Source organism: Eschscholzia californica, unplaced genomic scaffold (assembly GCF_041429995.1).
Source record: "Eschscholzia californica isolate CP2 unplaced genomic scaffold, dmEscCali1.0.p SCAF_2, whole genome shotgun sequence".
NCBI lineage: Eukaryota > Viridiplantae > Streptophyta > Magnoliopsida > Ranunculales > Papaveraceae > Eschscholzia > Eschscholzia californica.
In genome coordinates, this window is record NW_028238309.1 from 57,158,626 (window position 1) to 57,173,268 (window position 14,643).

The 14,643-nt window shown below is 36.4% G+C and overlaps 3 protein-coding genes and 1 long non-coding RNA gene across 5 annotated transcripts; 1 reads left to right on the forward strand and 3 right to left on the reverse strand.

Moving 5' to 3' along the window:
* Positions 1-921: 921 nt before the first annotated feature.
* LOC147559407 (uncharacterized) lies at positions 922-2,919 on the reverse strand. 2 transcript variants are annotated; one of them, XR_015234583.1, is made up of 2 exons: positions 2,121-2,919; positions 922-1,604 (listed from the first exon to the last, which is right to left on the reverse strand). It is a non-coding gene; the product is annotated as an uncharacterized LOC147559407 (long non-coding RNA). The 2 variants fall into 2 exon arrangements; XR_015234582.1 differs by having other exon boundaries at positions 1,805-2,919.
* A 1,069-nt stretch (positions 2,920-3,988) lies between these two features.
* On the forward strand, positions 3,989-4,842 carry HTA7 (histone H2A 7). The gene is made up of 2 exons (XM_086661309.1): positions 3,989-4,322; positions 4,427-4,842. The coding sequence occupies exons 1-2, from the start codon at positions 4,125-4,127 to the stop codon at positions 4,649-4,651; spliced, it is 423 nt and encodes a 140-aa protein (XP_086517435.1). The 5' UTR covers positions 3,989-4,124; the 3' UTR covers positions 4,652-4,842.
* A 480-nt stretch (positions 4,843-5,322) lies between these two features.
* Positions 5,323-7,011, reverse strand: LOC147559409 (glutathione S-transferase APIC-like). Its single transcript, XM_086661308.1, has 3 exons — positions 6,722-7,011; positions 6,580-6,628; positions 5,323-5,985 (listed from the first exon to the last, which is right to left on the reverse strand). The coding sequence occupies exons 1-3, from the start codon at positions 6,869-6,871 to the stop codon at positions 5,540-5,542; spliced, it is 645 nt and encodes a 214-aa protein (XP_086517434.1). The 5' UTR covers positions 6,872-7,011; the 3' UTR covers positions 5,323-5,539.
* A 6,035-nt stretch (positions 7,012-13,046) lies between these two features.
* On the reverse strand, positions 13,047-14,576 carry LOC147559410 (glutathione S-transferase F13-like). The gene is made up of 3 exons (XM_086661312.1): positions 14,361-14,576; positions 14,171-14,219; positions 13,047-13,592 (listed from the first exon to the last, which is right to left on the reverse strand). The coding sequence occupies exons 1-3, from the start codon at positions 14,505-14,507 to the stop codon at positions 13,144-13,146; spliced, it is 645 nt and encodes a 214-aa protein (XP_086517438.1). The 5' UTR covers positions 14,508-14,576; the 3' UTR covers positions 13,047-13,143.
* Between the last annotated feature and the right edge of the window lie 67 nt (positions 14,577-14,643).

A 14,643-nucleotide genomic window follows, 5' to 3' on the forward strand; every position in this document is an offset into this window, starting at 1 on the left:
AAAGGTCAAAATAATATTGGAAATGATTAGAAAAGCACAAAACATTTGAAAATTATTATTCAGGTCAAAAAGTGTGCAAATACTAAAATACCCTTTTTTGTCATTTTGTGTAACTAAATTCTTTTATTTTTCTTTAAACTTTAAATCGATATAACTTTTGTATGAGATGTCGGATTTCTATAAAAATTATATATTTAGAAATGATTTTTCATTAGCTTTCTAACAAGATCCACTTTTAATACTTTTTTTCAAAAAAAAAAACCCGGCGTTTTTTTCCTTTACGTTTTTCTGCAAACGTGTTTGCAACTATCTGTTATGCAAACGTGTTTGCAACGGTCTGTTCTGCAAACGTATTTGCAACGATCTGTTATGCAAACGTGTTTGCAACGATCTGTTATGCAAACGTGTTTGCAACGATCTGTTATGCAAACGTGTTTGCAACGATCTGTTCCGCAAACGTGTTTGCAACAATCTGTTCCGCAAACATGTGTTTGCATAATGTAAGCTGCAAACTGTGTTTGCAAAATATAAATTGCCAACATAATTTGCAAGCTTTGCGGAATATAATCTTGAGTTGCATATCTTGCAAACTCAATTTGCATATCTAAAATATAAATTAAGAGTATGTGTCTACGAAATCTTGAGTTTGGAATTGATTTTATCATTCATCATATAAAACGCATGAAGAAATTTTGTGGTCGACTTTAAGATCAAACCTTAAAAATTCTAATTGTATTCTACTTTAAGATTAAACCTTCAATACGTTTTGTCTTTTTAGCTTATATCGAAAATTTACATAGAGTTTGGAGATAGAGTCGGCGGGAGCAAATTGGGTGCTCACAATATCCAGTAATAGAACACTTATTAAATCCTTTTAAGCATTTGTAACATCGATAATGCTTTTTGAAGAGAGATTAGTACTGAGAAACTAATTTATGATTTTAGAAGAAAGAATGTCTTTTTAATCCTCTTAAGCATTCAGAGCGTCGATAGTGCGCTCTTTGAGAAGTAACAAAACTACTACATAGTTCTTAAGAGCTAGTTAAATCGTTCATGAAATAGAATGTCGTTGATTTCTTTTGGCCTTTGATGTCAGAAGTCTTGACGCCATCGAGACTCATAAAGGGGGAGAACCATCCAATTTTTTTCGACAATGTGTTCATAATAGACTTTTTAGGCAATTGTGACTTACCCATAGACTTCAGAGTACTAGTAGAAGGCGATTTGCTTAACGAAGATTTCTCTAGTTCTTTTATCCGCATCCGCATACTGAGTAACTCTACTTTCAATTCTTCATTCTGTCTTTGTAAACTCAATAACTCGGTTCTGGATGGTTGGAAATCCATATAATACACTTTAACTTTTTCCGGCATTGTGGATGATTCTACTGTCATTAGATTATCGTTCATGGAATCTTGAAGCTTTTGTTTGTCATGGTAAAGAACTTGAACCACAGTTTGCATAGAGAACCAATTATTTGGAGTTTCATGAGTCGAACCTTCAACTGATTGCTTAGAACAGTTTCATGAGTCGAACCTTCAACTTATTTGGAGTTTCATGAGTCGAATCTTCTTCTTCTCCATATCACTCAATTTGGGATGAGCCTGAAAATGGCATCAAAACAAGACAGATTAGGGAAGTTGAAATCAAAGAAGTCAAGTTCAAATGGTTACATAGAAAAGCAATGCAAGAACATTATCTAAAACTTAGATTTTCATAACATTCAATTAACAGTGACCATAAATCTGAAGTTCTTGCTCTAGTTACTTCATCACACATTAAATAACACAAGATTAATCACCACCTGAAAAAGGGGATCTAAACTGGAAGTCTTAATATGAGTTTCAGAGGCAGATAACCTGCAAATGAACTACAATAGGATATAAAATGTAATCGAAAAGCAATTATTTCACCAAATTCGGATTTAGTAGAAGATCAAGAATGTTGCGCTTATATTTTTGACTGTTTAGCGATCTTGAACCACTCGGTATGAAACGATCCAGACATGTCGGTCCACTCATTGGTATGAGCTCCAAAATAATCTCTTTGAGCCTGGACCAAAATTAGCTGGAAGCCTATCCTCTTGTAAGTATCAAAATAAGCAAGACTAGAAGACATACCCGGGGTACTAATACCCGAATTGATAGCGAGACAGATAACACGGCGCCAAGCTGATTTTCGCTCAACGATTTCCTTCGCAAATGCAGGATCCACAACAAGGTTCACAAGATCTGGGTTCCTATCATATGCTTGCTTAATACAATTAAGAAATACAATAATGCACCCTCCTTTCCAAATTCTCGCCAGTTCTCCCAACTTCAAGTCCAATCCCTGCTCTAGACTCTTTGCACGGATCATAAGAACATTCTTCACAATTCAAAGGATAAACTTCACTAATAGCAACTGAATTCCTAAATTGAACCTTCTTGCATAAAGTAAACAAAACCAATTGAACCTTCTTGCATAAAGTAAACAATACCAATTGAACTTTCTTGCATAAGATTCAACAATTTTAACAACAACAACACCTAGGGTAACTGTTGTGCATTCTCATGATGATCCCATCCAAATTTGTCTCAGGCAATTATAATGGATAATTTGGATTTGAATTTACCTGGTCCATGAACTTTGTGTTATACATTTTAGAAGGAATACCGATGCAATCATAAGAACACCGGACTTCGCCACCAATTGTTCCCCTCTCATGAACGCCATTTCTAACTTCACCACCAGTAGATCTCCTCTCATGAATGCCATCTTTAGCTTTCTCTCTCTAGCGCTTGATCTTCTCTATGACTCTCTCACTACGGTTCACGATAAGGTCATTTGATCATCCCTCTTTATCTGATCTCCAGATTTGCACAAAGAAAAACAGAAGAAGAACCCTAATTTCTGGAGAGAGAAAGAGAAGAAACCCAACTTCGGGTTTGCAACGAGAGACCGGATTTTAATAGCCGAGGGTATTTTGGAGATAAAAAAAATACAAATTGACCTTATTAGTAATTATCTAAATTATTTTGAGCTTAACATATGATTAGCCATAATATATTATATATTATCACCTTTTAGTCAATAGAAAGATACACATGATCTTTTAGTTATTATGAATAATATTACAACCCAAACAACCATTTTCTCAACTAGGGATCCACTACTAAAGGGGATTTGAGATCCATCGTAAGATTTCTCACGGACGACCAAGACTACACACCATGGAGGCCGTTGGATACTATATTGAGATTGCGTGTACGGTTAGTAACTTGCCATGTGGCGGCGCAATACTGTCCAAGGGAGAATAACTCGTGCACATGGAATTGTTGCGAGTTCAGCACCGGCTAATTAGCAATGTAGCTAGTTAAGACCTTCGGTTAATCTTTTTACAGTTTTCAGACCCTAGTTTTACGTTTCTCGTTTACTTACGGGCTATCTTGTAAACTCTGATTATGAATGGAAGGATTTAAAAAAAAAAAAAAAAAAAAATCATCCTCTATACGCAGATACTCACAGACATCAATTAAGTGAAGATAAAAATAACATTTAGATCCAATTTCCTACGATCATGAGTTCATGTACGAGAAATTCCAAAGAGATTAGTTTTTCTCTATTGATATATCTTTAGGGAGTATGTATATGTATTTAGATTTGGGTATGCAGGAGGAGAAGAGATCAATAACCTAGAGAGTGTGAGAGAGGGAATTGACGAAATTAACCACAATCAGAATGGGCTATAACAGTTCCGGTTCTTTTCTTATTTTCAATTCATAAAAATTGAAAAATTGAAATTTCATCAACTTTAACTCTTGTTCCCGCCTAAATGAAAAATTCAAATTTCCCTCCAAAAAAAATTTGTAGTATTTCAGAAAGGATGAATTCATTGGCTAAAACAAAAACACACGGATTGCTGACATGTAAGTTTTCTGTCCGTTAGATGGTGATCGAGGGAGGAGAAAAATCATAAAGTAAATCTCCATCTCACTACACTATAAGAACACCACCAAAATCCAAATTATTCACAGAGTTCAATATAATCCAATCTCTCTCTCTATTTCGTTCTCTAGAAACCCTAATTCTACTTTTGTCTGGTTTTCTTTTTCATTCATTAGAAAAAGTTTCAAGTTTCAGAAATGGAAGCAGGAAAGGTTGGAAAAGGAGGAAGACGAGGAGGTGAGAAGAAGAAATCTGTTACAAAATCAACCAAAGCCGGTTTACAATTTCCAGTTGGTAGAATTGCTCGATTCTTGAAGAAAGGTCGATACTCACAAAGGGTTGGTTCTGGTGCTCCGATCTATCTTGCCGCCGTTCTTGAATACCTAGCCGCCGAGGTAATAATCCATATACAAATTTCAGATTTCATCATTTTAGTCATTACCCACAATGGTTTGATGATTTAAAACCCTAATTTTTGAATGCTTTTCAAAATTTGTAGGTTTTGGAATTGGCCGGAAATGCTGCAAGAGACAATAAGAAGTCAAGAATCATCCCAAGACATGTGTTATTAGCAGTGAGGAATGATGAAGAATTGGGGAAATTACTTGCTGGAGTCACCATTTCTGCTGGGGGAGTTCTTCCTAATATAAACCCTGTTTTGTTGCCTAAAAAGACTGAGAAGAGTGAGAAAGTTAGTGAGGGAAAGTCTCCTAAGAAGGCTTAGGGTTTAGGATTGTTATTAGTTTTAAGTACTTTTGTAATCAATCAGTATCTAACTTTTTTTGGTTGATTGGGTTAATGTGGATGTTGATTGGATCCTCTTTAGGTTAGGGTTCTACTTTAGTGTTTTGGGTAGTTGTCATTACTATTACAACTTACAAATGTCAATGGAAAATTAGTATTACTTTATCTTAATTTTGTGCTTCTTGATTATTTCAGTTTTGAGCATATTTTCACATAATTGTTTATTTCTTCTTGCAATGATTATTGGCATATCAATGTTGTTGTATGATATTAGCTATCGGCAATGAGGAATATTTAGCTTTGTTGATTCACATGGGAGACCACGTGCTTTGTGCTACTTGGGTGAGAGCGTGAGCTTGTGATGCTTTCAACTATTGAACTCTAGCCAAATTGGTTAGAATGAGATCCTACATTGTTTTGAAATTTTGTTGTTGTGTTGCCATTGTAACACTTATAAATGATTGTTTTGTCATATTGTTGATGGTGTTGAATAGAAATTTAGAATGGGCTATAGTGGCTTAGCGATAGACCACAATATTTTGCTTTCGCGGACCATTTGTTTGTCACGATTGAACATGTCCTGCCATGGTTTTCTAGGAGGTCGACAATGCTAGCCTGCCAGGACATGATTAGCCCACTTAGGAAAAGAAATAGGAAAAAGGGAACCATATTATCACTTGTTTAAATAGCTATAAATCACACTTAGAAAATGAGAAAAAAAACAAGACACCCACTCTACTCAAAATTTGAAAAAAAAAGCAAAAGCTTATTTATTAAAAATGAAAAGCAACAAACAAGAGTGAGTAGATTAAACACTCACAATAGTTTTTAATCTTTAAAATGAAATTGGATAACAAAATCCATATTCTTAGTGGCTCTTGATCATCTCAACAACCTTCACCCAAGAAGGGCGAGACAAGATATCTTTACTCCAAGCTGAAACATGTGGGCGGCTATTAAACAATTCCATAGTAGGTGTATCAATCAAGCATTGAATATTAGGTAAATGATGAAGATCGACTAAGCTAAACTCATCTCCACCTAAATACTTCGACTCACTAAGCCGTTTCTCATAAACGTCCAATACGTTAGCCAGCTTAGCATCATTTTCCTTTACGGCGTCTGCATCTGTGGTCATACCAAATAACGGCTTGTAAAATAACTCCCCGGCTAAAGCTGATGAAGCTGACTCGAACTTATGAGCTTCAACTTCTAGCCATACCAACAACGTAGCCATTTTCTTATCGGGGTAGGTTAGTTGAGTTCCATTGTTGGCGTACTCATGAGCTATATACCCATTAATTGCCCTCGATTCTGGAAATTTATAAAAGTTAGTCAACTATAATATGCTTAGTTAATTTTGGTTGGTGCTTATATTTTAGAATTATTGGCCAACAATTTGTGACCAACTGGTAAATTTAGTTCGAAATCTAACAGTTTGGTCCTGTTTTCGTTTGGATATTTTATTATCATCCATCTTTATCACTGCTTTCATTCTTTTGTTTTCTTATCTTTTTCTTTCCCTTTCTTACTTTCTTTTCCGCACTTGAGAAACACATAGGATGCCAACGAATCTCTCTCTCCTCTCGCTTTTATGTGGAAGGGGGGGGGGGGGGTGCTTTCTATCCTCTTGGTCAGAAGCTAGATGAAGGGGAGATAGAGGAATCTCTCTCCCCACAAAAAAACACACGGGATTAGAGGAAAAATCCTCGGGAGAGAGTCGACTTATTTGCCATCGAATTTTTGTTTGAGGCGAGTAAAACAATTACGAGCATACAAAGAATGGTAAGGTTGGAAAATAGAGAAAATACTTAATAGAACCCCACTCGATCTGTTAGTTTAGGGGCCAAAGTTTCCAAAAGACAAATATACAAGGGTCAAAAAGTAATAACCCTATATCTTACTTACCAAATAGTTTCACATCCCCATGTTCCAAAGCTGGAACTTGACCAAATGGCTGAAAAAATGATTATAAAAAAAATATTTAGGAATTAAAGGTGCGTTTGGATTAATATTCTAATAAATGAAATTTAAGAGTAATCGAACTTACATTGAGAGAGAGGTATGGTTCTTTCTTATGTTCTTCTTCGGCCATATTAATAGAAACAAACTCGTACGCTAGACCTTTCTCTTCTACACAAGCGAGAACCCTCTGTGTCGCTGTTGAAATAATGTTTCCATAGACTTTAAGAGCAGCCATGATCGTCTTGTATTTTCGAAAGAGAGAATTTTAAAGAGAGCTTGAGAGGAAGATGACTTTGTGATTTTGACCAGATCCACTTTGTGAGAATTTATAAGCAAGAAAAAGATGTAATTAGACAAGAGAGGAGCATTTATTACAGTAATGCCCTTCTCTAAGTTAAATATATTTGTGGCATTTCCTTAATTTTTATTAATTCAATGCTAAAAAGGAATCTAACATATAATTATTTACTCGATGTACTCTACACGGCTCGTTTAAAATATTAATTTATTGTTTTTACGAAAGACATGTATCCACAATCTGCGCTATAATATATTTATTACAAAATTAAGATAAACAAGTTTCTCACGAGTTCTTGTGCCGCGTAGTTTAGCCGTGTTTTGCATCTTAATTACTCCGCACTACCATTTCTTCGTAATAAAATTAAAATTATTTTGCAACAAAGACTTAGATTAACACCGACCATGTTCTTTCACAATAGAATAAAAAAGTTTGTACTATGCTTTTGGAAGATGGCTACTGATTCACTATCTTTTTGCATAATAACCATAAAATAATGTTATTATAACCTAACAGAAATCATCCAAATTTCACATCTCAGGAAGGAATAGTTTAACAAAGGATTGCATTACACAATAGCATCATGCCATCATTGATCTTATTTCAGATCATAAATCATTAGGATAATGTGATTCAGACTCCCAAAATACAGAAGAAGTCAAGAAAGTAGATACTTTAAGTCCTAAAATTTGTAAATCACTTTTATTTAGGTAAAGTTGAATAAAATTCACTCTCAAAGTGCCTACTTTCTTGACTTCTTATGTATTTGGGTGTATAAATAGCATTGTCCAAATCATTAATAACGTGGGGACTCAGAAATGAAAAGTCTTTGTGTGTGGTTTTTTTACTAGCCCTTATGGGTATGGGTTGTTGCTTTTGTGATTTTCATGTGAAAAATAATATCTATCCATTTTTCTGATTTTCTTGTTTCTATTTTTAGGTCATGTTTTTTATAGGCCAGCGCTTTGGGGAAAGCAAAATAGTTTCCGGGGTGTGAAGACTTGGTCAAAAATTGGTCAATTTTGTTTGACAATTTTATTTAGGGGGAAAGCAAAATAACTTCTCCACCTCAGTTCTCTCTCTCTCCACCTCACTTTCTCTCTCTGCCATCTCATCGTCTTCACCGGTGAAAGTCGCCGGCCGGCCAATTTCCGGCCGGCGACCTTCAACCACAAAAATAAATTTTTTTTTTTTTTTTTTTTTTCTTCTCCTCTCTCTCTAGATCTGATCTAGAGAGAGAGGAGACCTCCATTGGAGGTCCGAACAGACCTTCAATGGGTCTGTTCGGACCTCCAATGGAGGTCTGGAACAGACCCATTGAAGGTCTGTTCCGACCTCCAATGGAGGTCTGCGAACAGACCTTCAAAAGGTCTGTTCGCAGACCTCCATTGGAGGTCCGAGCAGACCTTCAATGGGTCTGTTCGGACCTCCTGGAGGTCTGGAACAGACCCTTTGAAGGTCTGTTCGGACCTCCAATGGAGGTCTGTTTGCAGACCTCCATTGGAGGTCGGAACAGACCTCCATTGGAGGTCCGAACAGACCTTCAATGGGTCTGTTCCAGACCTCCATTGGAGGTCCGAACAGACCCATTGAAGGTCTGTTCGGACCTCCAATGGAGGTCTCCTCTCTCTCTAGATCAGATCTAGAGAGAGAGGAGAAGAAAAAAAAAAAAAAAAAAAAAATTATTTTTGTGGTTGAAGGTCGCCGGCCGGAAATTGGCCGGCCGGCGACCTTCACCGGTGAAGACGATGAGGTGGCGAATACATGAGATGTTAGAAAATATTCCCCATAAAATATATTTCCCCGGAAAATTTTCAAAATTCTACATATTCCCTTTAAAATTTCATACCCCGGAAACTATTTAGCTTTCCCCAAAGCGCTGGCCTTTTTATATTGGATTTATTGATCTCTCTAGAAGTAATATCTATCAATTTTTTAGTGGATCAATTTCTCTCTGCAAAAACAAAATTGTTATTTATTGAAGTTTTGATATAGTTGAATTTAGAATAGAAGAGACTATTTATAATAATCTTACAACTGAAGTGCAACAAACAATGCTAAAATGTAGGAACTACTAAGAAAGTGCTAAGACTGGTTCAATATAACTAATTATCTAATTATCTGGACTCCACTAACCACTACTAACTAAGATTATTGACTAAGTCTAAGAGCATCTCCAATGCAACACTCAAACTCTAAATCTTAAAGTATCACATAAGATTTTTTAGAGTTTTTCTTGAAAATCCATCTCCAATGCAAAACTCAACATGAATCTCTAAAGTGACGTGTCAAGATTTATTTAGAGATCCTTAAGAGGACACTCTAAGTGACACATAAGCAAATCCATTAGTTTTAAATCAAAATATAGGTTTTTAGAGTTTCTCTTTAAGTGTTGTATTGGAGAAGGTTTTGTAATAGAGTGTCTATAAATGGCCAAATAGGAAAAGAGACCATTTAGAGATCCATTTTTCACACTTGACATATAAGACTTTTAGAGTTTTTCTTGAGTCTTGCATTGGAGATGCTCTAAGTTATATGCTGAATAATCTGTAACTCTACTATATGCTGCCCGTATCATTCATCCCCCCCTTAAGGTTCCTTGTCCGCAAGGAGAAAAATCTGGATAGGACCTAGTGAAGCGCCATTCATTTTTCCAATGTTGCATCTTCCTTCGGAGCCCCCTTCTATTTGATCAAGATCTCACGTTTTGGGCGATATTTCCCCTTTTGAATAACTCGGTGATCAGGTATTAATTCAGGTTGTGGTAATATCACAAAATCCTCTGAAATTGGAGGGAGTTGAGTTGAAACTGCAGCTGGCAATGGTCCCAAATGCTTGCACAACAGGCTAACATGAAATACATTGTGAATTTTGGAACCTGGAGGAACAACTAACTGATATGATACTGCACCCACTCTTTTAGTAATCTGGTAAGGATAAAAAAAACGTGGAGCAAGCTTCACCGAAGCTCGGAAGGCCATTGAAGTTTGACGATACGACTGGAGCTTAAGATAGACATAATTGCCAACATCAAATTAGACTTCTCTTCGTTTCCGGTCTGCCTGACATTTCATTCGCTGACTTGCCATGGAGAGATTATGACGCAGTACCCGTAAAATGGTGCACGGAGGTACTCATCAATTGCTTGAATGCGAGAAGTACCTGCGGTATGAGCAAGAATACTCGGCAGAGGGATACCATAAACAGCTTCAAACGGTGTCATTTTGGTGGAGGAATGGGTTGATGTATCATAGCTAAATTCGGCCCAAGGAATCCATTCAGGCCACTTTTGTGGTTAATCACCTGCGAAGCATCACAAATGTCGTTTTAGGGTACGGTTAACTACCTCAGTTTGTCCATCAGTTTGACTTGAACTCATACAAGCTTGGTTCCATGTAACTGAAATAATGTCTTCCAAAAAGAACTTAGAAACACCTTATCTCGATCACTTACAATGGATTTTGGAACACCGTGAACACGAAATATGTTGACAACAAAGGCTTTAGCCACAGTGATTGCTGTAAATAGGTGCTTTAAAGCAACAAAATATGCATATTTTGTCAAGCGATCGACCACTACCTCGATAACTGTGTGACCATTTGATGGTGGTAGTCCTTCGATAAAATCCATGGATACTTCAGTCCACATCTGGACTGGGATAGGCAATGGTTGGAGTAGGCCCGCTGGGTTCATGCAATCTGTCTTATATCTTTGACATATCTCGCTTGTTGTAAAAACTCCTTCACAACCTGTTGCATATTAAGCTACTTGAAACGAAGTTTGATGCGAGAAAGAGTTTTGTTAAACCCAAAGTGTCCCCCAGTCGGTGATGAGTGAAAATCTGCAATAATTTGTTGGGTTAAGGATGAGATGGGATTCAAGTAGATCCTGCCCTTTTTTAACCAAAGACCATCTCGTTGTGCTAGCTTAGAAGGTGATTGAGTTTGACTTAGTTTATGATAAAAATGATCTTCTTGCACTTCTTTTCGTAAGTTGTCCCACCAATTTGGATGTGCCATCGAGATAGGTAAGAATTGAAATTCAACCATCCTCGAAAGAGAGTCAGCTACTTGATTTTCAGGTCCATGTTTGTACTCAATTTCATAATCGTACCCCGTGATTTTGGAAAGTCATCTAGTTTGGGCTGGAGTAGTAACTCGATGCTCTAGTAAGTATTTCAGGCTCCTTTGGTCAGTACGAACAGTAAATGACTTGCCTTGGAGATAAGTACACCACTTTTGAATTGACTTAACAATGACCAACATTTTTTTTCATAAGTAGATAGTAACAAGGCTGACCCTTTCAAAGCTTCACTGAAATAAACTATTGGGCGTTGGTTTTGAGACATCACTGCTCCGATTCCAATCCCACTAGCGTCACATTCAAAGACTATTTATAGTAGTCTTACAACTAAAGTGCAACAAACAATGCTAAAATGTAGGAACTACTAAGAAAGTGCTAAAGACTTGTTCAATATAACTAATTATCTAGACTCCACTAACCCACTACTGACTAAGATTATTGACTAAAGTCTAAGTTATATGCTGAACGAAGATTTTATAGAGGTTGGGTTATGTGAAGATTTTGGCCATGACAATCTAGTTCCACTTTCGCAAATAACTGTTTGTAAGATTTTTGCAAACATTTGTTTACAAGATATGCCTGAGTTTTTTTTTTTTTTTTTTCCAAAAGTTCAATTTTGCAAACAATTGTTTGCAAACAACCTTTTCCAAAGTTTTGATTTTACAAGCATGGGTTTGGTCAAATTAAAGGAGTACTTTCGTCTTTGTACGACTTTTGATTATCTTTTTTCTTAAAGTTAATTCCATTTTGGTCCCCAATCATAGAGTGTAACAGTATATCGAATTTTTACTATTTCACGAGGTTGATAAGTAATTAAGATTTTTTTTATTGCACCTAGAGTGTCGTTCTTGCTATAGTTCGTTTTGGTTTTCCTGCCTTTTGTTTTTGGTTTCTTTTGTATCTTGTGTTTTACATGCTTTACCTTTTATAAGCTCATCTACTTGGAGCTTTAATGAACCTTCGACGAATTGTATCAATATGTACCTTAAACCAGATCTAGAGTTTGGGAAAACCCAAACCAGAATTACGGTTTAGGAAAATCCCAAACCTTAGTGTAGAGAGATGAAGAAAGAGAAGAAGAAAAATGAAGAAGGAAGAAGAAGAGAGAGAAACAAAGAAAAAAAGCAAGTTTGAAGTTTTTCGGTGAGATGGATAGATGAAGTGAAGGAAAGAGGTGATGAAATAGAGAGGAGTGATGAGGTGGATTGAAATGTTTGAAGTTTATTTAGAAAGAATTCTATTTGGCCCATTAAGAGTATATATGAAAAAGGTTGAAATATTCTTGACGCTCGGAGACCAAATCAAACTGTCAGACACTTACAGAGGCTAAAACGACGAGTTGGTCACGAATTGGAGACCAGATTGAAATTAACCTTTTTTTTTTATTCTGAAATGTCTATGGCTTTTATGCTTAATATGAACATTATATTTGCTCATTTTGTCATTAGTTGTATAATAATGTCATACCATTTCACCTTGTGTAACACGCTTGGTCACATCGCTTGCATCCATTGAACGTAAATTATACCTCATAAACTATATAACTAGTGCAAAAAAATCAATATAACTAGATTAACCACTTGGATGACTCTCCAATCACAAGCTGTCCAATTTGAGCTTTTGCAGGTCAATTATCTGAGGAGAAGCTCTAAATTCAAAAGGGATTTTGGTCGGAGAGCCCGTGCCCGGAGGCAGAAGAGAGGGAAAGATAATTTGAAGACTAGCCAAAGGAACTGAATGCGTAAATGTTCATATTTTTCCGTTTTCTTCCTTCTAAGTTCGAATTTATTAATCATTTTGTTCTTAATTAATTCTAGGTAGGATAGATTAAAACTTTCAAGGGATTAACCATATGTTGCCAGTGGCCTAGCCCTTTTGTCTGAGCGATTTAGTTATGGGTATGAGTCCTAAAATGTATAGATTAGTTTATCCTATTTGGAACTATCTTTTGAATCTTTAGCCTTTGGCATGAACTATCAACGAAAAGAAGATGGCGAGAATAGCTCAAATTAAGATCCCAAAAACGATAAGATCCAATGCGTTTTTCTATTGCATACTCCAATTTCGAAACATTATTTCTCAAAGTACTGACACGAACCACACACTTAAGTACTCCACTAGTCCTTCTACATTTTCAGGCCCGGAGCAAGCTTGACGAAAGTTGGCCTGGCTGAGATGTCCTCCCACCATGCCTTAACATGGGGCCTGGAGTTGATCACATCTGCATATGGAGTTTGCATTATGTAGCAAGTTTGAGGAAGGTGGTTGAGATCTGCAAGGGTGAAAGAATCTCCTGCAAGGTACTTTGAGTTGCTAAGCCTTTTCTCATACACATCTAGCACAGCACCAAGTTTCTCGACACTTGCATCAATGATCGACTGATCAGAGGCTCTGCCGAAAATAGGCGCCACAAAATGTTGAAAGATGATTGAAGTTGCAGGTTCGGCGAAATATTGGGATTCCACCTCTACCCACACTCCAACTAATGCCGCTTCTTCAATGTTGTCATGTTTAAGAAGGTCAGTACCTTGACCTTTGTACTTTTCAGCCAAGTACTTATTGATTGCTCGTGATTCTACAAAAAGTAAAGTAAACATAAATATTTACGATTGTTAATATAAGAACATTTCTCTTCACAGCAAGCGTTACAATCGCTTAGGTGGTGTTTGTTTTATTTTTATTGTTTGATACCGTCTCGTCTGAGTCGTAGTTGGGTGAATCTGACTCGTAACAACTCTTGTCTGAAGCTAGCTCATCTGAGTCTTGTCTGAAGCTGACTCGTCTGAATCTAACTTGTTTTGGTCAGGCGTCAAGGTCACAATATTCACTTTGGGACTTATCTTTGTTTGGTTTAAAGCGAAAAAAAATCAATCCAAATCAATTTTCCAAATAAGTAAGACCATGAAATCCAACAAAAAACAAAGATTTTGGTATTTGACTCGGGCCTTTCCAGATCTCCGGTCAGATTTTAAATCAGAATTTTACTCCTAATCTTATTGCCCAGAGCACTAATTTCACCACTGTTCTATTGATCTTAAATCAAATAAGATTTTCAAAAACACTTGATGAAAATATGTGTCTAGGATGATACCGAATCAACCTCGGTAAAACTCAACAAAAACAGGCATTAGAAAATTATGAGAAGAAACTTACCGAAAAGCACAAGTGAACCATCCTCTAAAGCAGGAACCTTACCAAATGGCTGCAAAACAAAAGATAATAAGAAGAAAACAAAGTCAATATGGCTTTTAAATAGTACTTAAAACAATGTCAATTGAAGTTCTTTTTTTTTGGAAACAGAGAGTCTGCCCATAAAATAAAAAGAAATTAGAGAACTACTAACATTCTTAGCCAGATAATCAGGGGATTTATGTTCTCCTTTAGAGAGATCAATGGGCACTAGCTCATAGTCAACTCCTTTCTCAGCAAGCACAGTCAACACAGAGACAGTGGGAGCAGACAAAGGAAGTCCATAAACCTTCAAACCCATGGCTATTCTAGAGAAACAAATAAAAACTAGAGAAAGAAATTGTACTAGAAACAAGAGAGAAGTGTTGATGTAGTGAGGATATCTATTGGTATGAGACATCTTTATATAGAGGTATAGAAGGTTATTAATGGAATTG

Bases quoted from the DNA above. Each gene is read 5' to 3' on its own strand.
- HTA7 (XM_086661309.1), top strand. From the start codon at position 4,125: ATGGAAGCAGGAAAGGTTGGAAAAGGAGGAAGACGAGGAGGTGAGAAG. The intron at 4,323-4,426 runs GTAATAATCCAT...CAAAATTTGTAG, and splicing joins TTGAATACCTAGCCGCCGAG to GTTTTGGAATTGGCCGGAAA.
- LOC147559409 (XM_086661308.1), bottom strand. From the start codon at position 6,871: ATGGCTGCTCTTAAAGTCTATGGAAACATTATTTCAACAGCGACACAG. The intron at 6,629-6,721 runs GTAAGTTCGATT...TCATTTTTTCAG, and splicing joins AACCATACCTCTCTCTCAAT to CCATTTGGTCAAGTTCCAGC. The intron at 5,986-6,579 runs GTAAGTAAGATA...ATAAATTTCCAG, and splicing joins TGGGGATGTGAAACTATTTG to AATCGAGGGCAATTAATGGG.
- LOC147559410 (XM_086661312.1), bottom strand. From the start codon at position 14,507: ATGGGTTTGAAGGTTTATGGACTTCCTTTGTCTGCTCCCACTGTCTCT. The intron at 14,220-14,360 runs GTTAGTAGTTCT...TTTGTTTTGCAG, and splicing joins CTGATTATCTGGCTAAGAAT to CCATTTGGTAAGGTTCCTGC. The intron at 13,593-14,170 runs GTAAGTTTCTTC...TACTTTTTGTAG, and splicing joins TGGTTCACTTGTGCTTTTCG to AATCACGAGCAATCAATAAG.